Source organism: Podarcis gaigeae (assembly GCF_964106915.1).
Source record: "Podarcis gaigeae genome assembly, chromosome: 10".
In the NCBI taxonomy this organism is placed as follows: Eukaryota; Metazoa; Chordata; class Lepidosauria; order Squamata; family Lacertidae; genus Podarcis; species Podarcis gaigeae.
In genome coordinates, this window is record NC_139686.1 from 11,518,127 (window position 1) to 11,545,024 (window position 26,898).

Consider the following 26,898-nt stretch of genomic DNA (forward strand, 5'->3'; position numbering starts at 1 on the left):
CTCCCATCTGGCTGCATTTCCCCAGCCACTCTGGGCAGCTTCCAGCAGAATATAAAACAATACCAAACAGTATTCTAGCATGGAGAAGGCAGTGGGAAGGACAATACATTTTATTATTATTTGTAAGGCTGTTTCGTCAATGATTTATTATTATGAGTCACATGCTGGGTCCACAACTTAACCCAACTGAAAACAATGCTAAATATAAAAGTGTGTGAAGATACTGTAGGAATGTCAAAGATAATCAGGCAGGGTGGGGTAGGTGAAGGGAAGGTGAAGCTGTGTATATAAACAAGGAAAGGCGAGAGATTTAGATCTGCCTGCAGGGAAGAAACTCACTTCCATGCAGAATCAAATTTCACTAGAGCAGCAAGTTGACAGCTCTAAGATTTCCTGGGAGATTCTGCATATTGGATTGGTGCGAGAGAGATACACAGTGTCTGCAGGACAATTTAATAATGCTGTTATAGCAAAATGTCAACAAAGCAGTCAGTACATATTGTCACTGACAATGTTGTCATTGCTGAAAAACATTTTTGTTTTTAGATGCTTTGAAAAGGTGGTGTGAATTTAAATCCATTTTAAAATTTAGCTTCTTGGTGCTTTAATGCTTTGTATATTTTCCCCTTAAATTTATGGTTTTACCTTTTTGTAAACCATTTTGAGGGTTTTAACAATCAAACAGTGTATAAATTTTATGAAATAAAATAAATAAATAGATAGCCTCCAAGCATACATGGCGGTGGGGTGGGAGAGGAAAACAGATGCAAACTTTATGGTTCTTTCATGTTCAAGTGGCAGCACACTATCATGATGTCTGAGCAGAAAGGAACAGAACCAAGGTGTGTTACTTCCTGTGCAACCCTCTTTGGATGCTGCAATTGCTTCTTGGGAGAAAAGCAATGACAAACCTAGACAGCATCTTAAAAAGCAGAGACATCACCTTGCCGACAAAGGTCCGCATAGTTAAAGCTATGGTTTTCCCAGTAGTGATGTATGGAAGTGAGAGCTGGACCATAAAGAAGGCCGATTGCCGAAGAATTGATGCTTTTGAATTATGGTGCTGAAGGAGACTCTTGAGAGTCCCATGGACTGCAAGAAGATCAAACCTATCCATTCTGAAGGAAATCAGCCCTGAGTGCTCACTGGAAGGACAGATCATGAAGCTGAGACTCCAATACTTTGGCCACCTCATGAGAAGAGAAGACTCCCTGGAAAAGACCCTGATGTTGGGAAAGATGGAGGGCACAAGGAGAAGGGGACGACAGAGGACAAGATGGTTGGACAGTGTTCTCGAAGCTACCAGCATGAGTTTGACCAAACTGCGGGAGGCAGTGGAAGACAGGAGTGCCTGGCGTGCTCTGGTCCATGGGGTCACGAAGAGTCGAACATGACTAAACGACTAAACAACAACAATGTGGGATCAATACATATCAAGAAGCAGTCAGTTCCCTAATTTCCCCACAGTATCACTCCCACAAGGACATTTCACCAGCTTTGGCTGGTATAACAGCTACTGTAATTCCAGGACAGTGAGTGACCCACGTGTTGGTAACCTCAGGGCTACATTACCGTAATGTGCTCCATGTGGGTCTGCCCTTATCGAAGCTGATTTGGAAGCTGCAACTAGTGCAGAATGCAGCTTCTAGGCTAAGTGGGGTAGCCTACTGCAATCATATTTCACTATTCCTGCAGGAACCGGACTGCTGCCAATTTGCAGCTCATCCAAATTTAAGTTGCTTGTGCTGACAAATAAAGCCCTTTATCATAGTGAATGGCTGCTCCAATACTGACCAGCTTATTTACCAAGGTCATCCAAGGAGACTCTTTGGGTGGTGCCACTGTTATCTAAGCACAGTATGCAGCAAACCTGAGAGAGGGTCTTTTGTATGGGGGCGCCTGCACAACAGAACCTCCTCCCGCACTTTGAAATAAGGCAGGTACTGGCTGTGATGAGCCTTCAACACCTGTGTAATACCTAGCAAGGAAAGGGTCTCCAAGATTCATTGCAGAGTAGACCCAAACCCAAACCCTTTCTCAACAAAGCATCCCAGACCCTAGAAAGCTTCCAGACAGAAACATGCCTTGCAGCTCCTGGCTTGTATCCATGTTAGTCTACGACATGAGGAGTGTATTGATAAAAGTAAAGGACCACAGAGACAGAATGGAAACTCTAAAGCAAAATCACCTAGGTGCCACAATTCTATAAGATGTTGCTGTAATAGAGGGCAGATGAGTCTGATGTGCCAAAAGCAGTTCTATAGTATATAAAAATGCAGAAAGGGAAAAAGAAATTCAGATACAGCCCTTGGAGCACACTCCAGTAACAAGGACAAAAACAAAAACTTGGCCTAGGTGTGATACTGGATTCGTCACTGCCTCTGGACCAGTTCGGCTTGTGTGACAACCCCTTAACCAGCTTATCCCACAATGGAGATTAGGTCATCCTTCACTCTGTTTCACTCCCACCTCTCCTCCCAAATGGGCGTAGTCTGAATTCACCCACATTACAAGTTCATTCTTTTCTGCCAAGCGTACAAATAAATGAATGGCTCTTTATGAAGTAACCGAGTATCGTTTCCTCATTTTGCTTTACACATTGGGAAACAAGCTCCAATCAATTGCTATAAAATTCCAGCCAAACTGCTCTCCTTAAAACACACACAATCTGTGGGGCAAGGCCTGCCTTGTGCTTTTAATTTTGTACAGGTATTTAGGTACTACATAAACAGCAACTATTCATCTTAGTGATTGTTTCTCTCTCTGCATGAGAGACTCACAAGCTCTGCAACATCATGGAACCCTTTCTTCAGAGGACACTATTTACATTATATTAAGTTTAGAAGGAAAGATCTATCTTCCAAGAGTCTTCACTTCTCATAATCATGAGTGGAATTCTGCTAGAAGGGGGCTTTGAAATCCAATGCGCCCCACACATCACGCTACAGCCCATCAAGAAGCAAGTTTTTAGTGTTAGGGGGCCTTCATGATTGGCAAGGATGTGGAGTAAGGGGTTCCTATTGGAAACCAAGGCAGAACTTCCCTTTGTACAAGTGTCTTCTATTCACGCTAGAGGCTCTTTGGAGTCAACCAATTGGCACCATTTTGAGTTCTGAATTTTAAAGCTCATTATGGGTTTTGAAAAACATTTAGATGGCTTGTTTTTATTCAGATGGTGCTAGTTGACTTGGCTCTAATTTGGATAAAGGTGGGATCATTTTTTATCTGAGAATTGTGGACACTTCCAGCAAGACAAATTTTCAAACGGAGAAGAGGATATGAGATTCACCCTTAAATGGCAAGGACAAACCCACATCAACTCAAGACACTTGGGTCACAAACAGGAGGCACAAGGGGTAGCTAGCAAGACTTCTGCCTGTACAGCACAACTTTAGGCAAAGATTGAGGAGGAACTGCAAAACATACAGTGACGCCACAGCCAAGAAAGTTTCCATGTATCAATAGACTAAAGGGAATCAGGCAATATACCAGTGTCCTAATAAAGCAAAGATGCCTAACCAGTGGCCCTCCAGGTGCTGTTACATTACAGAGCTTTCCAGGGTTCAAGCTGCTCACTAGCCTGAACAATTAGAAGACTTGTTCAATGTTATCACTTTGGATGACCAACTAAGGGTAGAATCATAGAATCATAGAGTTGGAAGAGACCACAAGGGCCATCGAGTCCAACCCCCTGCCAAGCAGGAAACACCATCAGAGCACTCCTGACATATGGTTGTCAAGCCTCTGCTTAAAGACCTCCAAAGAAGGAGACTCCACCACACTCCTTGGCAGCAAATTCCACTGTCGAACAGCTCTTACTGTCAGGAAGTTCTTCCTAATGTTTAGGTGGAATCTTCTTTCTTGTAGTTTGGATCCATTGCTCCGTGTCCGCTTCTCTGGAGCAGCAGAAAACAACCTTTCTCCCTCCTCTATGTGGCATCCTTTTATATATTTGAACATGGTAGGAGATAAGGAATAGGAAAGCAGGAGTTAAGAGGAAGCCTCCAAGTCCTTGTCTCCTTCTTGATGTTTGTTGTTGACCCAGCTATAGCAGACTGAACTACTCAGAGATACATTAACAGTACACATTGCATTTTCAGAGTGCCACCCATTTAGCACACAATGCCTGCTGAATTTGGTGCCAAGGTTGCTATACTTACATGCAACAATAATTTTCCATTACAAATAAACAGGGGAAATTCAACCTATTCAATTTTATGTCTATTCCAGGAGCTGTCACCTGCAAGTTGCTTAGCAATATTTTGTTAGCAATGGAGCTGTGAACATTTTACTAGACCTAAGCTGTGCCGCACTATTACTTAATGGCTATCCATATAAAAGCAGTTCCTATACTTTTGAAAGAAATGCAGCACCCTGAAGACATCTTGCAGAGTCACCTGTACAGCATATCCTGAAAATTAATTGAAAGTAATAAAGACGGCACACAGTCAGTAGTTAAGGACTTAAAATTTGCACAGCCAAGATCGTGCTGAGAATGTCAAAAATTTTCATTTATACGTATAAGCAAAATCAAAAGGTGTGGGTTTTGGTCACAATGCTGACCATTACACTAATGTTTTGTTGTTGAGTTCCTATGATTTTCAGTTCCTAAGATGAACAGTGAAATAATATTTTTGAGGATTTTGTAGAAAACTTCAAAATGTGAGAGGGTATGTGGTGGTTTAAGTGGTTTTAATGGCCAGAAAGTCCTTTCTCTTGCAGCAGTTGTACAGTATCTCCTCTCTCACCACCTCCCTTTCAACAATTCTAAAAAGTTACACAATATAGTAGTCAACTAAATTTGACACAAATTTGAGTTTTGTGATCACTGGCTCATGGGCTTCTTCCTCTCAGCAGGTAAGAGATAACCATGGTTCAGTGTTAAACCAGTGTAAAGGTTACAACAAACTATAGTTAGCCTTTGATGTGGAGACAAACCAGTTTTTAATCCTGAGTTCAATCTCTAAATTAAAAGCAAACCACTGTTAGTGCCAAGGATTCAGATGAAACATTGAACTGTCGTTAACACTAGGAAAGGGAGAAGGGAATTTGTGAAAGCAAGGAGAGAATAATACAAGCCCACAGCATGCACCTTTTTATAATATGTAAGTAAGCCGCAACAAATGTCCTTGTTAAAACCATGGGCTCTAAGTAGATTCAGTTTTCAGGATTGAACCTTTACGGTTTCCATTTTACTGCCCACATCCAACAAAGTTGAGCATTCCTTAACATGAGAGCACAGTCCAATGTTTACTTTATTCATTCTTGTATATCAGCACTCACCAACAGCAGTGCTGGCTGAGGATCAAGGGAACAGTAGTTGAAAACATCTGGAGGACAACAGGTGGATAAAGGCTGTCATATATGAATAGTTTTCTCACTGCTGTGCCTTGCCTCTAGCTCATTTCTTCGGAATGTACTACATTTCTTTGGAATGTAGTACTGTATAATTGTGAATATGGGAAGCACCTAATCAAAGCAAGGTTCAAATGGAAACAGGAGTGTGGTCTAAGGGGTTGAACAAAGACGTCCACAAATGCTTCAAGAAGGGGATAAAAAAGCTTGCTGCTCAAGAAGGAAACAAGGAACTGCCAACACCAAGCCATCTGGAAAGCAAACTCAGCTAAGCCAAGATAGCATACCAGAGCAATGATCTTGGCCTGCAAGTCGGCTGTAGTGTTTGAAAGATGCCCAATTCATATCTTGGAGAAGGATCAGGTTTCTGTGTTTCTCTGCTAACTTGGCAGTGTTTTTCTAAAAGGCTTCCTTACAGTGCTCTGCCCAAGGACTTACACATTAGGAAAATGCTCCTTCCTCCACCCCACAAATATTGTGGCAACCCAAGTTATGAATCCTTTAGAAGTGGGACTTTAGCTCTCCTAAAGTGGCAAAGGAAAGAGCCCAAGCATCAGTTTCTTAAAAAAAAAAATAATCACAGAGGAGGTGATGGCAAAGACTTTTCTTTTCCTGAGATCCAGGAGATCTGCTGCCAGTCAGAATAGAGAATGCTGGGCTAAATGGACAACCGTTCTGATTTGGTGTAAGGTAGTTTCTCATGTTCACGGAGAAAATTTGGCAGTGGTGGGGGATGGCAAGGAACCAAGAACTTTACGAGACCTCAGGGCTTTGAATGTTAAATATACCTAAGAGGGATCATAAAGCAGAATAGATTTCTCTGAGAAATGAAAAAGTGGCTCGCTGTATATAAATAAATCAATATTGAATTTTAATTTAGTCAATTTCAGATGAAATGTGGAGATACGTTTGAGAGGAAGGGAGATCGAACCTTTCATTACACGTTCATTTTAAAGAAAAACAACTTTACATGCAGCATTCTCAATATTGTAATATAGTGCGCCTTGAGATATTTCAAGTAAGCATTTTAAATGTTTCAAATGGTACAGAATTTTACACTATAGGAGCAGACAACAGGCTTAAGTGGGAGCTACCAACAGTGGCTTCAATCCAACAGAGCCCTGAGACTTCCATTTATGCAAGGGAGGAGCTGCCGGTTCCCATTCATTCTCCTGCCTCCATCAGCGGCACTTTTCCAAATTGCATCCCACACTGGTCTGCTGCAAAGGTTGCTAACCTGTTGTCTACCAGATGTTGCTGGACTCCAACTTCCATCAGCCCCAGTCAGCATGGTCAACTGTCACGAATGATGGGAGTTGCAGCCCAGCAAAAATTTGTTAGCCACACATTCCCCATTCCTGTTTTACAGGGTCTCCAAGTGGCTTGAGTAGTAGCCACTGCAACAGCAGGAAAGAGGGAGTCATGAGTGGAACACTGCACAAAATCTTTGGGATACAAACCTACAGAACTAATTTATCCCAAACTATAAATCCATAGCAGTATCTCAGTACATGTCAACTTCAAGCTTTGTCTAGGTTCCAGATCCTCTGCACACTGTCAAAAGTCAAACACAGAGCACTATTAAAAACAGAAGAGGTTAAAATAGGAACACTAGAAAGAAGCACCCGGTCTACTTGTGAGGAAGACTGTCTTACTATATTTATTTATTTGACCAAAAATGTATATACCACTTGATTGTAAACAAAACAGCTAAGCATTTCTAATGAATACAAAGCAAACACTTAAAAATCAAAATTAAAAACATGTATTTTAAAAAACTAGAATTTAATTAAAATCAACAGTTAAGCTAAAAACAGATTAAAACACATGTCTATTTATACATGTCTGGATAAGCATGCCAAAAAGAAGGATCCCTGAACAGGAGCATGGCACACAACAACATTTTGTGACAGGTTCACCTTCTTCTACATATGTCTCAAATGCGGCAATGCAGGTCTCAAATACAGGACAGCGCAATGCTTTGCACTTGCCCTGAAGCTGTGCATTCTAATATAAAATTATGAATAAAACAAGTGCAGGCTTGTGTGCCGATACTCATGATCTAAGACTGGAGCACATTTCAACAGGTTTGTCTCTTTCTGGGAAGTGCACCATGAAAAAGAAACTATCAGGAATTGTGAAACATCACTGCAAGGGATGGGAGGAGAGATGATGATGACAACAACAATAAACTTAATTCCTTCCCTTACTGGGATAATTTCTGGATGTTCTTCCAATAAGAGCAAATTCTTTTGAAACTTCTGTTGAACTTATTACTCTTTTAGTTAGAAAATCTGTTTTCAGAGAATTGAACTAACAGAAGTCATGAAATATAATGAAGAGCAAGAAGATAATAGGATGTTAATATAAAACACACACATTTCCCAAACTTAAATCTTCAAAACATTCTAGGGGAAAGGTCTGTTCTTAACCAATGGCCATTATAACAAGTCATTAAAAAATTCAGGGAAGAGTAGTCAGGTAATAAAAAATCAAGTGTTGCCATTAATTGAAGATGGCTATCCTCTGTCCTTCCATACATAAGAAAGCTTGAATTTTATTTTTGACTTTGGTGCCATTGTCAAGATTATACTCTTACTTTGTATTATATACTTTCCACACATTGATTGTCAAGTCCAAATGCAGGCCATCCAGCACAAGGAGGAAAGCTCCCTGAGAGGACTGTATCATGTGTTTCCCCTTTAATACTCAGAATTGTTCTTAACATCAGAAAACTGCACTTGCAGTGCAGAGTTGCCTATGTAAAAAGCCACTGCCTCCAACAAAGATGAATGGCAGCAGGAAAAGTACCCTGGGCTGCACATACAGTGGTACCTCTGGTTAAGAGCTTAATTCGTTCCGGAGATCCATTCTTAACCTGAAACTGTTCTTAACCTGAGGTACCACTTTAGCTAATGGGGCCTGCCGCTGCGCCGCCACCGCGCGATTTCTATTCTCATCCTGAAGTAAAGGTCTTAACCCGAGGTACTACTTCCGGGTTAGCAGAGTCTGTAACCTGAAGCCTTTGTAACCCGAGGTACCACTGTATTGCCATGAGATTGTGCAGGAATATTCCAAAGCAGAATTTACTTCTGTGAAGGGATGGCTAGCTTCTCAACATTTGGGATACTGAATGAATGAATAAATGCACAAGCTTGCTTCTTTTTCATATTGCTATGTACCATTTAATTAATTAGTACAGAGATAGATGAGCAGACATTCCTTGCAATACTGCCCTTTTCTGGCTAATGTAAACCTAGCCCTGGTTTGTTGGATTTCTGAGAAAGGCAGGGCGGTGACACACTCAACTTATGAAAAGGGACCTTTGTTCCTCTCAAGTCTGCAGAATGGACCTTCTGTAGTTGAAGAGGAAAACATCTTCCACTCTGAATTCCAAGTTTTATTTCTGTTGCAGACTGAACAGTCAAACAGTAAGGACCACTGTCTAGCAAACTGGGCACTTACCATTTCCAGGAACTGGAGCAACAGGCCACCTACAAGTCAGATGGAAATACGTTTTTGCAGAATCAAAACAAGCCGATAGCACCACGTCAGAAATTTTCCAGAATGCTAAGCTACATATTTTACCCATTAAGAAAACCCACATATAATTTTCATATTCATGATGCATGTCAAAATGAACAAACAGGTAATACTTTGAAGACTCTTCTTTACGCAGCAGAGACAGTGCATAGTCAAACCCTGGAGGCAAGGATTGCCACCAACCTGGACAGTTTTAAAAGGAAGGAGGAGTGCTCTTGCGTCCCTATTGCAGACTTCCCATAAACAACTGGCTGGTCACTGTAATGGCAGGATGTTGGGCTAGACTGGCCACTGACCTGATCCAACAGGCTCCTCTTTTATTATAATAATAATAATAATAATAATAATAATAATAATAATAATAATAATAATAATAATATCTTTATTGTCATTGCCCCCTCTCAGGGACAACGAAATTACTTGGCTGCTCCATCCACCCAGATAGGGCACTCCACTTAAAATCAAAACAACTATAAAAACACTAATTAAAACAATATAATATAATACAGCAAGGAAGATTAGATGACTTCAAAGTCCAGGTTTCCCATTCAGGGCCGAGATCGCTCTGGAGAAGAAGCTGTTCTTGAGACGGCTCGTTCTTGTCATCATCGTCCTGTATCTCCGTCCCGACGGCAGGAGCTCGAAGAGACAGTGACCAGGATGCGATGGATCTTTTACTATGTCCAGTGCCTTCCTATGGCACCTTGTGGCATAAATCTGCTCTAAGGTGGAGAGTGGGCAGCCAACAATGCTCTCTGCTGCCTTAACAACTCTGCACAACACCATCCTGTCCTGGGTAGTGCAGCTTCCGTACCACACACATAAGCCATAAGTGAGCACGCTCTCAATGGCACAGTGATAGAAGGCAAGCAGCAGTTTCTGCGGAAGATGGTTTTTCCTTAGCATTCTTAAAAAGTACAGTCTCTGCTGCGCCTTCTTCACAAGCCCCCTTGTGTTTACACTCCAGGACAGATCCTCTTGTAATTCAATACCCAAAAATCTGAACGTTGTTACCCTCTCCACACAGACCCCATCAATCAGAAGTGGCTGGACATTGCTCTTCTGTCTCCTGAAGTCCACCACATGTTTTGCTCCACAGAAACATACAGCCCTTTTGAATATGCTGTCCAATAGGAAGCTGTTATAGAGGAAATACAAGCAGTATTATGCATATTTTTGACGCAATCCCTCACCTCCAAACCATGGATGATATATAAGTTAGTTGTACTCAGAGTAGACCCATTAAATTACAGGACCCAAGTGAGTCATGCCCATTAATTTCAATGGGCTGTCTAACATTGGGTGCAATCCCACAATGCTGTGCAATAGAGAGCCATTCTGAAAGAGGCTCTCTGCGTCACCAGCTCCTTTGTGAAGACTCCTGTAGTGGCCTACTAGCTGGTTCTTTATGCTTTGGGGCCACATTTTGGCCTGTCACAACAGGCGTGTTGCAGCTTAAGAACATGAGAATCAACTCGCTGGTGAGCATGAAGAGCAAGGAGGTCAGTGGGGACGTTCTTGAGAGTTGCAAGGCCATTCCAGTCTCCTCCCCAAAGGTGCAGGAAAGGTTGGGGGTTGTTTGGCTGCTGCGTGGCTCATCTGGGCAGCAGGGAAGCCATAACATTTTCCGTCTTCCTTTCCTGCTAGAAAGGGACGCAGGGAACTATTTTAGCCATGCAGCAGAATTTGTTTACAGCATTTCCAGACTGCACCATAAACAGAGCATTCTCGGGGTATCTTGCAGCATAAAAACTGCAATGTGTGTATACAGTCTAAAAACACAGAAAGCCCAGAAGGGGGAAGAAGAAGGGCCTGGACAGCACCATTTTGGGCTCTGATACCAAAACCAACCCAAAGTTGGTTGAATTTCCTCCCCCCCCCCCCCCCCGCAGGCAAAATGCAGTTGCATCTTTAACTCCTGAAGTAACATGGTAAAGAGAAGCAGGAGCAGGAGCTCCCACCACCCCACCCAAAAAAATATTCTCTAAAGCTAGGCCAGACAGCCCCCCTTTTTTTAAACCTAGGATTTGCTATTCTTGTGCCTAAAGAACATACTTCAGTATTTGCACCCTTTTGATACATGAACTTAGGAATATAAGAATCAAAAGCCATACTGAAAATTTGGCTCTTTCTTATTCATTGCTTTTGTATTTTCAAACAAATGTACAACCTTGATGGCTAGAAACCTATTTCTCCTACAAAGAAGCTAGGCTTTTCAGTATTCTAGGTAAAAAAATATGGACCACACAGTTGTCTTTAAGAAGCATGTGTCTTGGAACAATGAGCTCCAACGAACAGCTACAAATCATGGTGTAATCTGGGGTCGTGGCACATTTTGTATTTCACTTTGAATAACTCTTAAATTAAAGCCAAGAAGGCACAAGCCTGGCCCAATGTGAGGCAAATGTATATAAATAGCTGTGTCTTACAAAGCACATATCATAAACACTGTCAACATGTTGGACACGCTAGTACAACCTGTAAATTTAATGAGGAAGCTTGCAGGTTTAATGGCCAAAGCTTGAGGCTAACATTCATATTTAAACATAGTAAATCCCATACTCATGGGTGTTTAACAGTGCTCGACGAGTTATAAGAAAAATAAACTATTTAAAAAATAGGTCACCTCTTCAAAACTTTAAATTCTTTTTTTAACATGGCATATTTGTTTGTAAAGGCAATAAATGCTTCAAGGGGGTTGTATCTGTCTATTAAAAGAAGTCAGTATTGCAAAATTAACTGTACATGACAACACATATTCGCCAAATGCACAAAAATCACCCATGCTTCCATTAAAAAAAACACAACCACAAGTACACAGCTGAGGCAAGCTTTAAAAAAGTTTTTCCTTCTGTGCCAAGAATACCCGACAAAGCTCAACTCTCCCAACAGTAAAAATGCCCTGGAGAAGTGTGCTTGACTGTCAGTTGTTATGTCCAAAGTATCCTACAGATGTTAACACCTGTTGTGCTGTCTAGAATCTGTCAGTTTGCTGCTCAGAAAAGAGAATCTATAAACAAGACTCTTGGAGCTACATGTTATATAACAAGGCAGAGAGACAGGCTTTCCCAGATATGAAGGGGGAAAGCAGTAAGTGGGAAATGGGATTCTCTGCATGTGTTTCCTCAACAAGTTTGTAGTAGTTTCTTTCTCTGCCAGGTTCCAAAAACAGAGGTAAACATGGCTGAGAAAAAGTGTAGGGGGATTATTTCCATGAGATAACTGCTGTGCATGAAGCGTTAAGCAATGTAGCCTCTTGAGGATGATTCTCCTCTATGGACACTTTCGCTCTCCCATATTACTTCAGCAAAATAGGGTTTGGAAACCCTGAGGTTACATCCAATGCTCCATGAGTGGAACGCTGCCCAGGCAATGGGAGTCCCCTTCTTCCACTCCTCCTGCATGCCCCCCAAAATTTGCTGGCGTGTATGTGTTCTATTCAGCAGTTGGAAGTCTCTTCCGCTAGCAGAACAGGAATGTTTATGCATGAAGATCAGCTTAATACTGAACCCATGTGATTAGCTTTGATTAAATATGACTGCAGGAAATGACCTAGAAGCAGAGACTCTACCATTCATGTAGGCTCCATCACAACATGGATGTACCAGCATCTTGATCCCTCTGATTATGAAAAAATATATTTAAGATAGGTTTTCCTTCTGGTTTCTATCCAAAGATCAGCAGAAACATGGGTTTTCAGGCTGCAAATATAACAGGCTAACCCATGAATGGCCAAGCTGCAGGCTGGGTGGAACATAGGAAACTGCCTTATACGTGCCCTCTCCACCTTCTCTCCTATATGATTTTTTTCTCTTCCCTTTCCAGCAACAACTATGGACCTATGGACTGAGGAAAACACTGTCCCCAATTAAAGATTTAAGGCAGAATTTAAAGAGCTTAGAGGAAAACACAAGATCTGTTCATTGGATGATCAACACCTGATGCTGTGGATTCCTCACATTAGAAGAACAATCTCTGCCCTCTATCTTCTAAACTGGGCACCATGTTTAATATCTGAGTATTATGTACACTAGATTTGCCCTCTTGACTTCTGTGACTTCCTCAAAAACTGTGGGCCCAGCCAACTCAGTTCCTTGGGGTTTTATATCAGCAAAATTTACAGCCTATGCTACCCATCCGTACAACAACAATGACAGTCTTGTCTAGCAAACAAATTAAATGAGTTGCTCTCTCTGCTCGGGAGAAATCAACTGCCTGACCAAGAGAGCTGTGCTGACAACCTCCCTTCATCTCTCACTTTTACAATCAACTGTCTGCAAGATAAAATTTAAACACAACCACCACAATGGGTGGAGGGAAAGAGAGAGAAGGATGCATTTGTTCACTTGCAGTTGAATCCTGCTCATATACACACATGAAGACAAGTGTTGTCATCCCTCACCCACATAAGCTTGATGTGTGGGTAACGCTTCTACTTGCTGCTAGATGGCGTTAAATGAAGACAGAACTGGACTTTAAATGCCAAATATATTTTCTTGTCAGGCAGCGTAACTTAAGTACAATTATCTCTAAATTTATTTTTGAAATTGCAATATCCAAACTCCTTGCAATATCCAAACTCCTCTTGCTAAGGCAACGAAACCCGCAATCAAATAACATGTTAGTTCAAGTCAACGTGTAAAGTTCAGCCCTTCACCTCATTTCTTGGTCAGTTCCTCACTGCCCCTTTAGGATTGTTAACACACAGTGCTGCACTGAAAGCAGTAGCAACAACTGGCAATATTCACCTAGAACTAGACAATCCAATGGTGCACATACAAGCTCCCAAATTCCCCGCTGCTTGCTTCCATGGTAAAAGTCCATAGTCCTCCTAGCATTACTTTAGTCCAAAGTGTACGGAAAGCATCTAGGCAACGTTGCACCAACACTTAAGCCATCACTGTCCACGATGTTTAGAGTCAACATGAACATGCTACGTTTCTGACTCTCTAATAATATTGATTACTCAGAGCAATATATTTGCTCTAGGGCTGAATAATTGGAGTAACTGAAAGTAAGACCGCTTCCAAAACCAATTCCATGAGGACAGAAAATCTGCAAGCTCCATCCATGCATTTCCAAAACTTTAATAGCAGCTTTGCAAATTCAATAAATGCAAAAGCACTTGCTGGTGAGCTCCTTTATTGTGCCACTATGTGTCAAGAAGGTGGAACAGAGAGGTCAATAAAGCAGATGAAGCATAAATGGATTAGGTTATTTCATCCTTGCCAAGGGAAACCCATCACAAGGTTGCTCTTCCTTTTAGAGAGCATGGAATGTTTCTAGTCATCCAACCATTGGAATATTACTATCAAAGCACTCTATTCACAAATGCACTGTAATACATATAGACCTAAGCTATAGGGTGCTTACAAATTAACATCACACATTTTCAAGCTGTGGAGGAGATATTTTGTTCAGAGCAACTAGAGAAATTATTACATGGCCCTACCTATGCACTTTTCAAGACCATCACACAATATGTCCTTAAAGTGTCTGGCAAGGGTTTGTGGTTGACATATTAAATCCGATTCATTGATGGAGCACACATCAAATTTCAAAGTTACTTTGATTCTGCTGTGCAATTTGATAAGGGGAGTGAAAAGATATTAAAAATGACCTTTCCTTTTAATAATGAGCCAGTGTTTGTTTTATTGAATTGCAAATTCTCACACGCTTCTCTCTCAAAAAGGCACCCATATTAAAGTTCCGAAAATATAAAATTTTATTTGGCAAAAAATTATTTAATCAGTAAACATCTCTGGAAATGTTAGATCTAGTGAAGACTGAGCAGGGAGGAGCAGAGAAACAAGATAGGAATGGTTTAATAAATAGTAGAACCATTCATGAACTCATTTCATTATATATATTTTTCACCACATTTCAGAGCCAAGCCTGCATTGCAGCTTGACCCTGTATACCAGATTTAGGCCAGGGGCTACTCACTTTCAGTAGAGCACTAAATGACTCTGTTTCTTTGTTGCTTCCATCTCACATTATTACACTGACTCAGGCTTGAAAAGAAAAGCACTATTCCCAACACAACCCAGCTCTTTCCCAACTCTAGGATGTGTCAGTGTACTTATCTGAGGACCCTGACCCAATGGCTCGGGCATACAAACAAAATTGGTGTGGCTGACCACGTCCACCCTGAAATGCAACAGAGCTGCTCTCAGTACTGGAAAATAAATAGCAAAGCACGGACATACACTTCGAGAAAACTGTCTGAGGAAAACATGCAGGCCTCACAAGCTAGCCTTGATAGTAAAGACCAGGGTAGGGAGAAACAAGTGACTACTTGTGGGGAGATGAAAATAAACTGCTCCTTTTCCACTTTGCTCCTTCAAAATCCCAGCACAAAGAGCACACACAAACAACCCAAACCAGAAGGTTCATACATTCAAGGACTAGCTTTCTTTTTTTAAGGCAAACCAAAGAGATTAAATAGATTCTGAATATATCCATCCATCAACACAGAGTTCAGTGAAGAAATCCTAAGGCCCACAGAGAGTATCACCAGCCTGCTAGTCACGTAGATTATCAGCAAAATAGAACACCAAGTTCCTTCAGAGCCAAATACCATTAAAACATCTCATTTTCAAGTGTATTCACAGTAATGTTGCCCCCCAGCCAGAAATAACAGCTGTAGTACAGCAGAACTTAATTGTATCTTAACTGTTGGTTGTAAATATGTTGCAATGTGTTTTATTATTCTTTTTACTAGTTTGTTTTTATTATTCTGTATTTTATTATTGTTGTTTATAATGCTGTAGCCCACCTTGAATCCCAACTGGGAAGAAAGACAGCGTATAAATGAATGAAATGAAAATGAATGAATGAATGAATGAATGAATGAATGAATGAATGAATGAATGAATAAGAACACCATTTCTGTTCTGTCTACATTTCCCTTTTTAGTTCTGAATCCACTTTTTAAATTCCCAGGGCAGCTGCCAATACACAACAGGAGCCACAAAGAAAGGCAGCAGCATATACCAACAGTAGATCCACAATCACATTACCTATTAGAACCCTTAGAAGAGACCATCCCAGCTGCTGTCAAAAACCAATAATCTTGGAACCAGGCAAACAGATCAGGAAGGAAAGTTTCAAATCTGAGGGGCCACTACAGTGAAGGCTTTATCTCACTTGAGATGCCAAGGGCACCCTTAAGACAACTCCAATGACAAGCTTATCTGGAAGCATGTACTTCAAATACCCTAGATTTAGGGTTTTAAAAAGCCCTTTCTCTCTTACATGTTTGTGTTATCCACCATGCTTTGCTATTTTCGTTTTGTTGCTCTTCCTGATTATATTGTTTGTCTTGATAGTTGCCTCTGACGGAAATTTGCTGGGGGGCTTTTCAAAGGAAAGGAAAGGAAAGGAAAGGAAAGGAGCATTTTGAATCATGCTAGGAAATGAATTTGCTAACCTGTGGAATTCTTTACTGAGTGCTGAGATGTGCTGAGGTTTAAATGTCTTAGCAGCCTTACAGCTGTGTTATGAAATACCTGAGCTTCTAAACAGTCACGAAGTGTGCCCCTGAAGAGCATATCAACTATTCCGTATCTCCCTTCCTTTCTTAGTCTTCTTTAACATTTCAGACCACATATGAAAGGCTATGAACAGAGACATAGTCATGAATACACAGGAATGCACACCAATATACTTTGCTGCGGACTACTGACAACTTGTCAAGGTGACCACCTCTTTACGTTACAGTACTACAGAAAAAGTCAGCTAGCGCTTAAATATATATTGCGAGTTGCCTATAGTTTCTTTATTACTTGTTATACAAGTGCATTGAAATCTTCATTCCACAAACCCAATCGCTATCTCAGTAAAGTGGATTAGCATCTCCAGTTCACAGACGGTGTACAAATCCTGAGTTAGTAACTGGCCTTAAGTCATTCAATGCCTTAATGCATCCAAAGCGATATAAACCCTTGGTTCCTTTTTCCGAATACACCATTCTGTCCAATGTGCTATGGTTGATCCAACCTATAGTGTTCTGACTGTCTCCTAATTGACATTCGCTGCTTTAACAGTTGATATAGCATCAACAAGCTATAAACATACTCACAAAAAGTTGGACCATTACCACATCTAGTCTAATACTGCAAAGTCTGACAAGACATTATTTTAACTTAAGATTGCAGTAACCTGTCCTGTGTCATTCAACACATGTATTCCAACACTAAGCTATGGCCCTTCCTCGGTTACGAGCCAAGAGAAGGAGTCACATGCTGGTATATTAAGGTTTGGTGTCTCATAAGAAATCAGGAGATATGTTTAAGCAGTCTTTTCTTTTTCTTTTTTAAGGACAGTAAATTACCTGGCTTGGGCGACCCAGATAAATTTACTGCCCTTTTTTTAAAAGGAAAAAGGAAACAGACTGCTTAGTAACACAGCAATTTATATCGGCTGCAAGAGATCTGGTATTCACAGTAAAAAAAATGTTAAACATCAGCCATGGTTCTCACCTAAAATAAGAACAGATTAATTAAGAAACAACTCCCTCAATAAATTAAGACATTCATTTTAATTCTCAAATGACCAAGTTGTTTAAGTAGCTGTCTAAATATCATAATCAAATATTGCTCTGCCCACACAATACGCCAATCTATTCTACCAGCAAAGCCCTGTCAGGAGACAAACTTAGAACATTGTTTAATTGTGTGACTCTGGAAGAATATTTGCTATGTTAAAGCAAACAAACAAGCTTAGTGGCCAGGGACACAGGCTTTATTATATAGTCCAGGATCCAATTTCCCACAGTGGCCAACACAACTGCATATTAAAAGCACACAAGCAGAACACAGGAGTAATAGCCATCCCCCACTGTTTCACATCAAGTGGTATCCATAGGCACTCTGCCCCTAATTCTGGAGGTGGTATACAGCTATCATAATTGGTAACCATTGACAGCCTGGTCTTCATGAATTTGTCTCACCATCTTTTAAAGCCATCCAAGTTTGTGGCCGTCCCCATGTCTTGAAGAAGTGAATGCCGTAATTTAATTATAATCTGTGCTAAGTACTTCCTTTTTTCTGCTCTGAATCTTCCAAAGTTCAGTTTTATTGGATGGCCCTGGGTTCAAGAATTGTAAGAGAGGAAAGACCTCTCTCTCTCATTTGTCCCTAACATGTGCCTTTTTTTTTACAAATAGCCCCTCACCATTTTTCTAAGCAGCCCCAAATGTTCTAATCTGTCATGTTAGAAGAGTTGCTCCATATCCCTGATCATATCTGTTCCTGTTTTCTGCACCTTTTCCAGCTTTGGAATATTCCTCTTGAGGTACAGTGACCAGAAATGGACACAGCATTCCGAATGTGGTCTCAATCTATGCTCAAACAATGGCATTACTTCATATATTGGCAGCTTTATTTTTGAAAGTCAACGAGTCCTTTCAGAGATACTGGACAAGGAAAGGACTGTTTCACTTTTTCATAGGGTTTCAATATATAATTAGATTTTTTTAAAAAAATGGAATACTTACATACACTTTTCCCATCAAATGAATGTTTGTTGAGGCAACGGATAAGGTGTTTTTAAAATGCAAAATACAGTGGAACCTTGAAAGCTGAACGCCTGCGAACTTGAACGTTTTGGCTACCAAACGATCAAAAACCACAAATGATTGTTCCGTTTTTCAAATGATTTTCGGAAGCCTAACATCTGGCGCAGCTTCCGATTGGCTGCGGGACACTCCTGCAGCCAATCGAAAGCTGCACCTTAAACATTTTGGAAGTCAAACAGACTTCCAGAACAGATTTCATTCAACTTCCAAGGTACGTCTGTGTCATAAAATCATGACAGCAAATAGCATTACCAATAGACAAAATTGCAGTGACCACAACAAAAAGAGGAGTAGACGAAGCAGGGGAACAAAAGAGCCCTGTTCTCTCAAAGGTTCAACAGGGGGGAAAAGGATAGAAAACTACCACTTGAAATTAGAGGCCAGATGAGTCTTCCTAGGGAGAAGACTAGGGAGTCTGGACACAGCTAAAAAGTAACGATCCACTCAACTATAACACAAACCAAAAGGGTACACTGAGAAGGCCCCTGAAAAAGACTTCTGAAAACTGAGAGAGAAGAGGTGTCAGAATTCACATAAATTAAACTATGTAGAACTTTGGAACCAGGCCCCTTCTTGAAATATTGTAATATGGTAGCTAGGAGCCTGTTCCTTCAAGATACCCAAGAGGATACTTGAAAATCATATCCGTTGGGGGCACAGTGGGGGGAGGAGAGAGTCGCTTTTTCCATTTTAGAGGGAGATGCCTAAATGGAGATTATCCTGAAGAGGCCATTCTCTTGCAAATGAACTTTCCTCAGATGCAGATCCATCATGAAAGTGGTGGCGGTGGTTGGTCTGGTAGTAATTTTTTAATACACACACACACAGTTTGTATGACACAAACACAACTCCATTAAACACAGCTTAAGAAAAGAATGAAGCTGATTCTTATGAACAAGAAGTAGCGAGAGCGGGGGGGGGGGATATGGGGGGGCAAACTGTCAAAGCATCAAGACAACATTCATATGTTATCTACTGTACAAAATCAGAAAATGATACAGATAAAAATTAAAAGCCTTACCAGCGCAATCTATAGAAATATACTCAAAAGTAAGTCCTATTGAGTCCAATGGGGCTTACTTCCAGGTCAGCATGTCTACGATTGCAGCACAAAAATAATTCAATGTCACAGGGACATAAACTGCTGAACTGCCTATATTCTACCTCCATAAGACATAGCAAACACAATTCATATAAAACTTTAAACATGTGGGGTTATCCCAGAAAACAATATGGTCCCTGGTACTCACTAATTTCACAATTCTTACCAGTGAATCAGAGAATAGAGTGAATCAGAGAACAGAGCATCAGAAGCCCATTTCAATTAACCTTTTAAAGCTCCAAGGAATTTAGGCCAGGTCAATACCAGCAACTTAAATTTGGCCCTGCAAAGAACAGGCAATCAGTGTACCTGGTACAGAATATGAACAAGATGCCTATATCTTATAAGCATTAGAGTTGCAGCCTTCTGCACCAATTTTAGTTTCTGGACCAACTTCAAATGCATGTAAAGTGCATTAGAATAATCAAACCCAGGCATATATTGGACACAGCCAGATGCGTAACCAAGGCAAGATCTGTTATCTCTAATTAAGGCTGCAGCTGATGAGTAGTCCTGGACCACTAACGTCACCTGCATCTCCAAGGCAAGCATCCCTAGGTCTTCAGGTGGAGTGCAACCCCATCCAGAGTTACCGTATTTTTCGCCCTATAGGACGCACTTTTCCCCCTCCAAAAATGAAGGGGAAATGTGCCATCCCGCTGTCTCCCGATGTGGTTTGGAGGCTGACGGCGGGGAGACGCGTGCTTCTCCCCACCACCAGCCCCACAAGCGCCTGGGGAAAAAATTTTTTTTTCTTTATTCCCCCATCACAAAAAAAAGCTAGGTGCGTCTTATGGGCCGGTGCGTCCTATGGGGCGAAAAATACGGTAGCTCTTTGCAACATGTATACACGAGTTCCATCATTATAGATGGCCAATACTCACACTGATATATAGTCAAGACACATACTGTCTAACATATGTAAAGCTAAATTCAAGGGGTGGTATAATCGTACCCTCACTATGACATCATAGCATATCCAAGAACCAAAAAATTGAAAGTTAAGTGTCTGTAGATAAGCTCATTTAGATTAACAGTAGTTCGTGTCTGCAGATTTGGGCATATTTGCTTAAAAATTAAGTTCTAATTAAACAAATTGGACTTTCTTCAAGTAAAGTGTGTCTATTACTGGGGTATCAGAACTTAAAGTACAGATGCACTCAACCTACATGTCATAAACACACACATTATATATATATGCTTGTGATCACAATGTTTAATTTCAAAAATCTATAAAATAATTACCTACATGTGTACATTTCTAAAGCTGGCTGCTGTCATAAAAACAAGAGTAATTCACTTAACCCTCACATTTGGCGGAACCAGTTCAGATATATTGTGAAGGCATTTTTAAAGCACAAAATAGCAAGTGGAATTACATCAAAACAACTGACATTCAAGAGGATCAAGTAAAATTGCTTCAGAGTATCTAATCTTAAAGTTAAACATGCTAAATATAACCCACTTTAAAAGTAATGCACATGAGATTTATACAGCCGCTATTCCCAAGCATCACTGACATCTAGTTTCTCAAATATACTAGGTACAAAATATTATCTGCATAGTTTCTAGCATACTAGTGCTATTTTAACACTCTGAATTACAAAGGCAGAAAATTATTTGGGGGGGGTGACGAGAGAAGAGAGACAATAGAATACGATCCTTACAATAAAGTATCTACATATACTTAAATTCCATCTTCAGTTATTGAGGGCTATTAGAATTCTCTTCAGCCTAGTCGATGTTGTTCTTATCAGATTTATCACCACTCAAAGCAAGGCTGCAGCAGCTGAATGCCAGTGTGCAACATGCAGCCTTGAAATAAAGATGGCATAGGCTTCAGACAGTTGCTCAAGTGCCAATCTGCAGGACTACGCTTCCACAAGAATTACTTGAACAGTTAAGAATGAATATTTCAAGCCTGTTCCTACCTTTCTTTGCAGAATCCGTTCTACGTCGTGCTGGTGACACCAGCTCTTTCACAATCTGCAAGACTTGAATCATTGCTAATTAGCAAGATCAAAGCCACCAGCTGCTCCTCTGGAATGCCAACAGGTTTCATCCCTACAGATCATTACACGTCTGCTTTCAAATAAGCTGGAGCAAGAGCGACGCAGCAGCAACTCGGTTACCTTTCCGGGGATACGCTTAGGGTGCCTGACAACTGTACAGCGAGAGGTGATGGACTTGAAGTGACTTCAGCACATGGATGCAAAAGCAACACCAGGCAGGCAACTCTCATCGCTTTCTCCATCAAGCAAGCCAGAAGTAAGCATGGCCTTTCTTCAATTAGGACTACAGAAGGTGAGCATGTTTGCGCCTGCTCAAAACATGAACTTGTGCACTTTTCAACAGCACAAAGAATTTAAAGGATTTTAGCCATGAGACAGGCATCAAATCTACCGGTGAAGCTGCTTGCGGGGGGCGGGGAGAATAACCCAAATCTCCACCTTACTGGACTTCAAGAGTCTTAGCAGAAAATCAAGTATGTTTTCAAGCATCCTAATGGGTTCAGTACCCATTTCATGAGCACCAGCCTCTGACGTTCCTGAACAGAAGCAGAAATCTTACACAGCACAGTGAAAAATCCTATGAGCATTTCAGGCGATGCTTCATCCTACCACCAGGGGCACAGAACATACGTTCAGTCTGAAGCTTTCCTATTGCTTCTGTCAGGTAATCTTAATAATTGAATGCCAGCAATTAAACGTTCCAGAACATTACACAAAATGTATGTTCATCATCCGTAACACCTGCTTACCAATCTAACCCACAAAACTGAAAAAAGGAAAGGAATGGTCAAAGAACCTACAAAAGGAAGCCAGCTAAGCTTGTTTTTAAAGCACTTTGGAGCCACACACTTCCAAAACCTGTATAGCTTTAAATTCTGAAACAGAACTGCTACAAAGTCTATAATATTCAAAGACGACAGTTTCATTACAATAAAAGCACCTGACATAACTTAGCACAGAAAGACTGATCTTCTTTGGCCTTTTGGCCCTTTTTTTACACACACACACACACACACACACACACACACACACACACACACTGACCTGCTCCAGTTAGCACATCACATTTATACCGGTACATGTACACAAAGGTTGACAAACATTGGATGGCCAACTGAAGTTTTGTTTTGCCACAACCCCCAAGTCACATGCAGCCTCTGAAACACTGCACAAAATCGGTTTCCTTTACAGCTCTAAGCCTGCAGCTGAGCAGGGCAATTCTGCCCAATGCAAAAATAGCACTACCCAACAGCTCATTAGCTGGAGAAGGGCAAAGGTCTGCTTTCACTCTGCACTGATCAGGCAACTGTAGCACCCATGAGTTAGAAGCACACCCACTTGGGTCAACCTGTCACCTTAGAACTCGAGACAGGAAGAGCAAGCTTGATATGGTTCTGCATTTCATAGAATCATGGAGGTCTAGAGTTAGAAGGAACCACGAGGGTCATCTAGTCCAACCCCCTGCAATGCAGGAATCTTTTGCCCAACGTGGGGCTTGAACTCTCAACCCTGAGGTTAAGAGCCTCATGCTCTACCAACTGAGCTATCCCAAAACAAACCACAGGCTTCCAAAATTCCAAAGTGCAGGTGCTGCCACACTATAACTGATAAGATAAGACTTATTACAAATGCAGACCAGGTATAGGTAGTGCCTTGGAGGGCGAGGGGGGTCATCTCACATGCCAAACAATAGACATGTTGGTGCAACAAAAGTGGGGGGGGGGGCAAGATGCTAACCCTTGTGTGTACATATTTCTGTCTTGGTCTGATAGAAAGAAAATAAGATTTCAACTAATCTATTCTCCTTAGAAGACAAGCTCTGCATACAAAAATGTCGCAGACATCTCTGTTCCTTGCAGCTCCTGGTAGGGATGGGAAAAAACTACCCGAAAACCTAGGGAGCCACTGCCAGTCAGAGTAGACAGTACTGAGATAAGATGGACCACTGCGCTGACTCCATATACAGCAGCATCTTACGTTCTTATTAGCACAGTTGGGGCAGGGTGGGAGAGAGCAAGGAATCCTAAGCACTAACTAAAGCAATCTTGGAAAACTGTCAGGATGCTATTAAACATCCGGCTCACGACAAGCATGGAGGAAGAATGAGCGAAAGAGCCAGCATGAAATAAAAGGAAAGCTACATTAGTATTCATAATAAACAAAGTAATGAATAATTTAGGCATGTTCAGACCCAATCTTTCCTGAATCACACAACAGGTTTATGGGAGGCCGTTTCTCTAGCTTGCTGGAAAAGGGCACAATCACAAAAGCAATATATAGAGAAGTATTTGCTTTCCATGAACTCTGTGTCACCACCAATATTAAGGGCCTGTGTGTGATTAAAATAAGTTAGGTTGGGGAGGAAATGTTAGCCATTTAGTTAAGCAATACCCTTTCGCTCACCAACCGAAAAGGAATGGGGATGAAACACAGCACTAGCTCAAGTTATCTTTTCCTCTGTAAAAAGTTCTCTGTCACTCATCATTTTCTTCAAAATATATTATTGTTATTTTATTACTCAGCCTTCACCCTAAGGTCCAAGGGTGGGCTACAACTTTAAATCATAATGTTAAAAATAGTTTAAAACAACTTACAGTCACATGGAATGACAAGCAATGTTTTGCATAAAGCAGGCAGGGAGGTAATCACTGCATGCAATGAGAGGGGGAAAGGAGAGTTCAAGATAAAGATTCACTCAGGTGGCACCAAACCATGGTCTGGTGTTACATCTTATGTGAGCCTAAGTCTTCACCACTGAGTAACCACTTCCAGCTTCTACTTACTGCCGCTCTACTTTTTAAAGTCTTGGTAGAAGTCATCAGTGCAGTTGCAGATTTTACTCAAAAACCATGAGAGCTAAAAACTTAAACCTTCCTACCAAAAACCAAAAGAGCATGCCCCCAGAACCCTAGAGATATAAGAACCACTGCATTTTGTAGTGCCACCACAATCCGCAACATCACTGCATACTCCCTTGACAAAAATCACAATTACCAAGGGCTAAAGCAAAGTAAATCTCTCTCTAGCTGGGTGTGGTGCAGCCTAGTACCCTTATCAATAAGTAACTAAATAAAAAAACAGGAAGCAGAGAGTAAGAATAAATGAGAATTTTCCAATGGAGGAATGTAAGGAGTGGAGTCCCCAAGGATCAATATGGAATCAGTGTTTTTTACCTTGTTCATAGCTGGCCTGAGGTTGGGCTGAGTTGTGGGATATTCATGTTTGCTGATGACACCAGGGTGACAAGAACAAAAAAAGAACTGAGAGGAGTTCCCAAAGGATCTTGGGGGGAATGGGAATTAAAATGGCCCATGATATTCAATTAAAGTAAGTGTAAAGTAATATTTATGGAGGGGTATCCTGATTTCACATATATGTCAATGGGCTAGTGGGAACAGATAAGACAATACATTGGGGCCTTAGCTGATAGCTAGATGAAAACATTAAGCCAGCTGTGAAAACAATGAATTTCGTATTAGGAATCATTATGACAGATTGAAAACAAAACTGCCAATATCCAAAATGACAGTCTACAAATCTATGACACAACCACACTTGGAATACAGAATTGATACTGGAGAAGATTCTGAAAGGGACAACCAAAATAAGAGGCGGGAGTCAACACCTTAAAGGAAAGGTTAAAATAGTTTGGATTTTATAAGTTGGGGTGGGGGAAAATGTATAGGGGTCAAAAAAGAGGTATAAAAGTACACATGGTGTGGAGAAAGCTGAAGTTTTTCTACTTCAAAATACTAAAAGCCAAGGCCATCCAGGAAAGCTAAATACTGGAAGATCCAGGACACACATCACAAAGCACATACTTAAGGAACTATGGAAATTCACTAGCATAAGTTGTAGTGATGACCACCAACTTGGATACATATAAAAGGGGTTTAGATATATTCATGAAGGATAAGGCTGACAGTCCAGTGCTGACATTGAGGGGAGCACAAGTTGGGGAATGCTGTTTGCTCATGCCCTGCTTACAGGCTTTCCATAGGCAATGGGTTGTCCACTGTGAAACAGCATGAAGGACCAGATGGGTCCTTCATCTGATGCTTCTGTTCTTATTTTATGCTCTGCACACAGGTATGCAGATTTTTAATTCTGCACAAGACAGAGCCACTTCTCTTGATGGCAACAGTCATGCTGTTCACACCATTCTTATGCCAGGTTCACACCAGTATAGATCAGTTAGATGGCTGCACTGAATATGGTCTGATCAAGTTGACAATGAACATGCTTCTTTCACCTAAATAAAAGTGGGAAAATCCTGAGATTAAAAGCAAATTAAAATAACTGTCTGAAATGACACAGAATGCCAAAAAACTACCAGCATAGCTTACAATTTTAAGCACTCCTATGTTTGATATCCCGAAGCATATGAAAGGGTGACCTCAGTTCTGATTACTCAGCTGTCACCAAGATCAAAAATGTCTCCATTAACGTAATTAGAATTAGCTGTTCTTTGAAAAACAGCTTTTGTGGATTTTTGCCAGAAGGCAACACATTTACAGCACAAAGGACAGCCAAAAATCTGTTAGTCAAACCCACCACTCAATGTTTATTTCAAATGCTTATAAGCAGGGGTTGCCAGCTCCAGAGGGTTGGGGGACCCTTTGAGCAGATCTGGGGGAACAAAGAAAAGGGAAGGACAATGGCTTTTCATTATGCAACACTGAACTTCACCACCTGTTTTCAATTTGGGATAAACCCAGCTTAAATGAGAATGGGCCAAACATCCCATCTCTAGCAAAACGGGTGCAATATATTAAGAAGAGCCAACCTTCTAGTCCACACCAAGAAAGGTATTCAGTTCATTAAATTGTCTCTTTACACAACTGTTTTCCTTCACAGGCATCACTTTGCATATAGGAAATTATACAAAGACACATGAGGTACTATCACTAGACTCCTATAATGAAATCAAGCACATAAGAAGCCCCAACAATGATAACTGGTTAAACATCATAAACAAGAAAAACATTGCTATAAGTTATCCACTTGAGAGGTGTAAGAATCTTGCTTTCAATTTAACGGTAGACCTGTCATTAGCTACCATTTAGAGCAAACTGATGGGTAAGTACTGCTGCAGCACCAAGCCATGAAAATATCAAAAAATCTCTCCAAACATCAGCTGCCTTTACTCCACAATGAACAATGATGCTATTCCTCTAAAATCAAAAAACCTCTTGTGACTTAAGACCAATTCACACAACCAAATGGGTGCATGGGGAATAAGGGTGAAAGATTGCCTGCACAGGCTCTAGAGCAAGAAAGGATATCAGAAATAGGTTTAGGTGTGC

At 40.9% G+C, this 26,898-nt stretch overlaps 1 protein-coding gene and 1 long non-coding RNA gene across 8 annotated transcripts in view; both read right to left on the reverse strand.

The window, feature by feature from the left end:
* The window catches only part of LOC310826340, a 264,239-nt gene that overhangs the window by 84,646 nt on the left and 152,695 nt on the right, over positions 1 to 26,898 (reverse strand). The gene's annotated exons all lie outside the window — the stretch shown is intronic.
* USP6NL (USP6 N-terminal like) overlaps positions 1 to 26,898 on the reverse strand; it is a 135,548-nt gene that overhangs the window by 84,646 nt on the left and 24,004 nt on the right. The window contains exon 1 of one of the 7 annotated variants that reach the window (XM_083700153.1): positions 21,512 to 21,599. The exons of the other annotated variants lie outside the window; for them this stretch is intronic. Coding sequence (XP_083556279.1) covers positions 21,512 to 21,584 — 73 coding nt within the window. The 5' untranslated portion in view covers positions 21,585 to 21,599. Of the gene's footprint in view, positions 1 to 21,511; positions 21,600 to 26,898 lie in introns of those variants that run through there. 7 annotated transcript variants of the gene reach the window in all.